Source organism: Pan troglodytes, chromosome 1 (assembly GCF_028858775.2).
Source record: "Pan troglodytes isolate AG18354 chromosome 1, NHGRI_mPanTro3-v2.0_pri, whole genome shotgun sequence".
Classification (NCBI taxonomy): Eukaryota; Metazoa; Chordata; class Mammalia; order Primates; family Hominidae; genus Pan; species Pan troglodytes.
This window is the reverse complement of record NC_072398.2, coordinates 96,575,144-96,578,635: the sequence shown is the minus strand read 5'-3', so window position 1 is coordinate 96,578,635 and position 3,492 is coordinate 96,575,144. Positions and strand designations below refer to the sequence as shown.

The window sequence follows — 3,492 nt, the reverse complement described above, 5'->3', positions numbered from 1 at the left end:
TAACTTCTCAATGAGAGGAATGTCAAAAAAACTTCGAACCATGCTTTAAAATCATCACAAATAGGTATCAGCCAAATCCCCACCCTCTTGTCGGTTCACTCTACATGTTGCTGAAGCCCTAGTATAAATTAATGTTCCCACAGTGTTTTGAAAAGACTCAGATTTTGTTCATGGTTGTAATGTATTCAAGCTTTGAAGAGGGTGGCCGCTTCTATAACCTTTATGGAACTAGAATGTTCAGAACTATTGCTGCAATAATGATGTCTTACCAAAAGATATCAAAGTTATCTACATATGCCAAATAATTATCTAATTCCTGGCCAACATGGTGAAACTCTAGCTCTACTAAAAATACAAAAATTAACCAGGCGTGGTGGCTCGTGGTAGTTTCAGCTACTCAGGAGGCTGAGGCAGGAGAATCACTTGAACCTGGGAGGTTGCAGTGAGCAGATATCATGCCACTGCACTCCAGCCCTGGAGACAGAGTGAGACTCCACCTCAAAAAAAATTAAATGCAATGGGAAAATATTATACATCTGTCATTTATATTCAGCAGAAACACTGGTGAAATAAACTTAATTACCACTATTGTCCATCACTTTATTATTTCTCCCATCAATTATCATTCAATCCCTCCTTTTTCCTAAAGTGTTCTGGCCAATGTGATATGAGCATCCCTGTGTCTGAACCATTCCTATCACTTGGATCAATAGTGCAGTCAAGTAAATGCTGAAGCAATGTCTGTCATGTCACAGATCTAGACTACTAGATTTGCAAGTCTGTCATGTCACAGATTTAGACTGCTAACTGGTGGCTCAGCTTTTAATTCCAGCATTTCTGGTTCATTTTGCCTTTATTTTTTAGCTTTGTTTTTCCCTAGACTCCTCAAGGTTTCTCCTGGTATTTAAAAGAGGGGAGGCAATGGGAATGTCCGACTCCAGTGCCCATGTTCTTGGCCTGCACACTATTCTGCCTCCCATTATCTTAGCTTGCTTCCCTTTCAGATCCAACTTCTCTCAAAGGGCAGCTTCATTTCCTCCCTCTGCCAGGAAACCTTCTGCCCAGGGACTCCTGGCTCTTGGGTCCCATTAGTTCCTCTTAGTCACTTTAGCTAGGCCATCACAGGACCATCAAAGGTCATTTTGCAGGCCAGAAACCTCACCAAACACCCACAAATGATACTAGTGACAATGTCTGGACACTTCACTCTTATCAGGGAAACAGGGTGTTACCATCCAAAGGATAAGTCCCATGGACTTCCCACACACTTATGTAACAGTCCATATCATTCCAGCTCATAAGTGGATTGCTGACTTGTCAGTCAGCATCTCAAGGATGGGAATCATATTTCACACATTTCTGAGTCCTTTGTGTCAACATATATCTGAACTGTGTCCTCAATTCCTGTTGTTTGAATGAATTAATTAATGAATAAAATAGTATAGACAATTAGTTTTCAACAGTCTTGATAATCAAGGCCAGATATTTGGGTGTTACAGGGACTTCCTGGTTCCCTTCTATCAGAAAACATCTGGGCTTCTACTGAATAATTATTGAATTTCCTACTGAGGGGCTAGAGTTTGAAGAGCTGTTACTTGGAGTAGAGCCCATCACTATCATCACTCTCCATGTCCCATCTCCTTTTTTCTGATTCTAAATCAAAGTAGGAAGAGAAAATACCTTGATCAGCAAACACTCTGAGCCAATTCATCCCTGCCCAAGGCCTTGTTTCCCTGCTGCCCTTAGGTTAGCAAAAACGTGAGCTTAGGGTCATAGGGTCAGGGTCTGAGAAAGACGGTGAGGGACAAGGGGAGATAGATAGATAGATAGAGATGATAGATAGATAGATAGATAGATAGATAGATAGATAGATAGATGATAGATAGATAGATAGATAGATAGATAGATAGATAGATAGATAGATGATAGATAGAAAACAATGATTTACTTTTTCATTTCTTCCAGGGATCACTGAGCTGAGACATCCTGAAAGGAAAAACTAACAGCACTGTCAGCCCCCTCCCAAGTGCCTAACCCTCAAGTATCCTTTTGGTTGTTTGCTGCCGGTCTACTTCTGTTGTGGTTCCAGCTCTGCAGGAAGCTGCTACTGGAGTCACCATGGGCCCACAGATCCCACTGACATGCCCAACAGAGCATTCTGGAGGTTCCAGTTGCTGCCACAGCTCTGGGGGCTGCTGTGGTCCTGGGTCATGAAGACTACAGAGTATCAGAGTTGGAGGAACCAGAGGACCAAGGACCTGCTCCCATCTGGAGCTTCTCTTCTTCTCTGCCATCCAGGGCTGAGCTACCAAAGTGTTTTCAGAAGGATCTGAACGGGCCCAGTAAGCTCATTCCCTTTGCTTTCCGGAGCTCTGTGTTTATTTCCAACTCATGCTTCTGTCCTTGACCTTGTGAAAGACTGCTCACCTCATTCCCACACTAATATACAACCCCCCTAAAAGGGTTTTGTGAGTTGAGGGATGTATGACCCACTTGTGTCTGTTCCTAAGATAGGCCTATGTACCCAATGTGGGGCAGCCCCCGTAGGGCAAAGACAGGAACGCACTGGACAGAGCGTGCAACGAGAAAGCACAGCTTTATTCTTCACAGCACAGGGATATTAAAGAAGGAGGGAAAACACTAAGACCAGCAGGATAAATCCCCTGGGGGAGTACTTGAAACTCATCAAGGAACATCTCAGTAGGAAAGAGGGGACAGGAGCAAAGAAGCACCAGGCTAGGGCTGGTTCCAGTCATTTTGGCACTTTCTTTTCTCAAATATTTTTACTTAATCTCGTGGCTCAGGTCAGCAGCAGCCCGCAGAACTGTGGCCACAGCTGGAGCCCCCGCCTTGTTGACCACTTCCCCTGTCACAGGAGTTGGAGTTCTGGCGCCGGCAACGGTGAGACCTGCGGCATCTGTGGTGACTCAGGCAGCAGCTGCCCTCGGAGCTGGGCCCACAGCCCCCAAAGCTTGGGGCACAGCTGGAGGAAGCTGGAGGCAGACACTGTGCTGGGCTCTTTGCAGGGCACTTGGGCGGAGGCTGGCACTGCTGCTGGTTCTGCTGGCAGGACATCTAGGCAGGAGGTCAGGGAGCCTGGGCAAAATAAAAGCAAAGCAAAATACGTGTCAATGCAGGTTTCAGGCCAGGGCCTCCTCATGCTTTGGTTTAATTGTGGATCCCTTCCCCTAAACTCAGTCTGCCCTCCAGCTAAGACCTGGGGAAGGGGAATGCAAACGGATCTGAAGTTAAACCGGCCTGATACTGCCCCTTCCTCCGGCCCTCTCCCCTGCCTGGGAGGCAGCTGACACTCCTGGGTGGGCCTCTGGGGCTCCTGCGCACGCCCTGCGGGGCCTGTCACACCTCCGCACCCGATGCGAACAGCGCCCCCTGCAGGCGTCCCGTGAACACAACGCCCATGACCCTCCAGGGTGGCGTCTCTCTGGACGCCTGTGAGCGCAGGGTGGGAGGAGGCAACGCATCTCTGCGCAC

General features: G+C 47.1%; 1 protein-coding gene across 1 annotated transcript; it reads right to left on the bottom strand.

Annotated features, from left to right (window-relative positions):
- Positions 1 to 2,596: 2,596 nt before the first annotated feature.
- LCE3A (late cornified envelope 3A) lies at positions 2,597 to 3,085 on the bottom strand. The gene has a single exon (XM_016951013.2). The coding sequence runs from the start codon at positions 3,073 to 3,075 to the stop codon at positions 2,806 to 2,808; it is 270 nt and encodes an 89-aa protein (XP_016806502.2). The 5' UTR covers positions 3,076 to 3,085; the 3' UTR covers positions 2,597 to 2,805.
- Between the last annotated feature and the right edge of the window lie 407 nt (positions 3,086 to 3,492).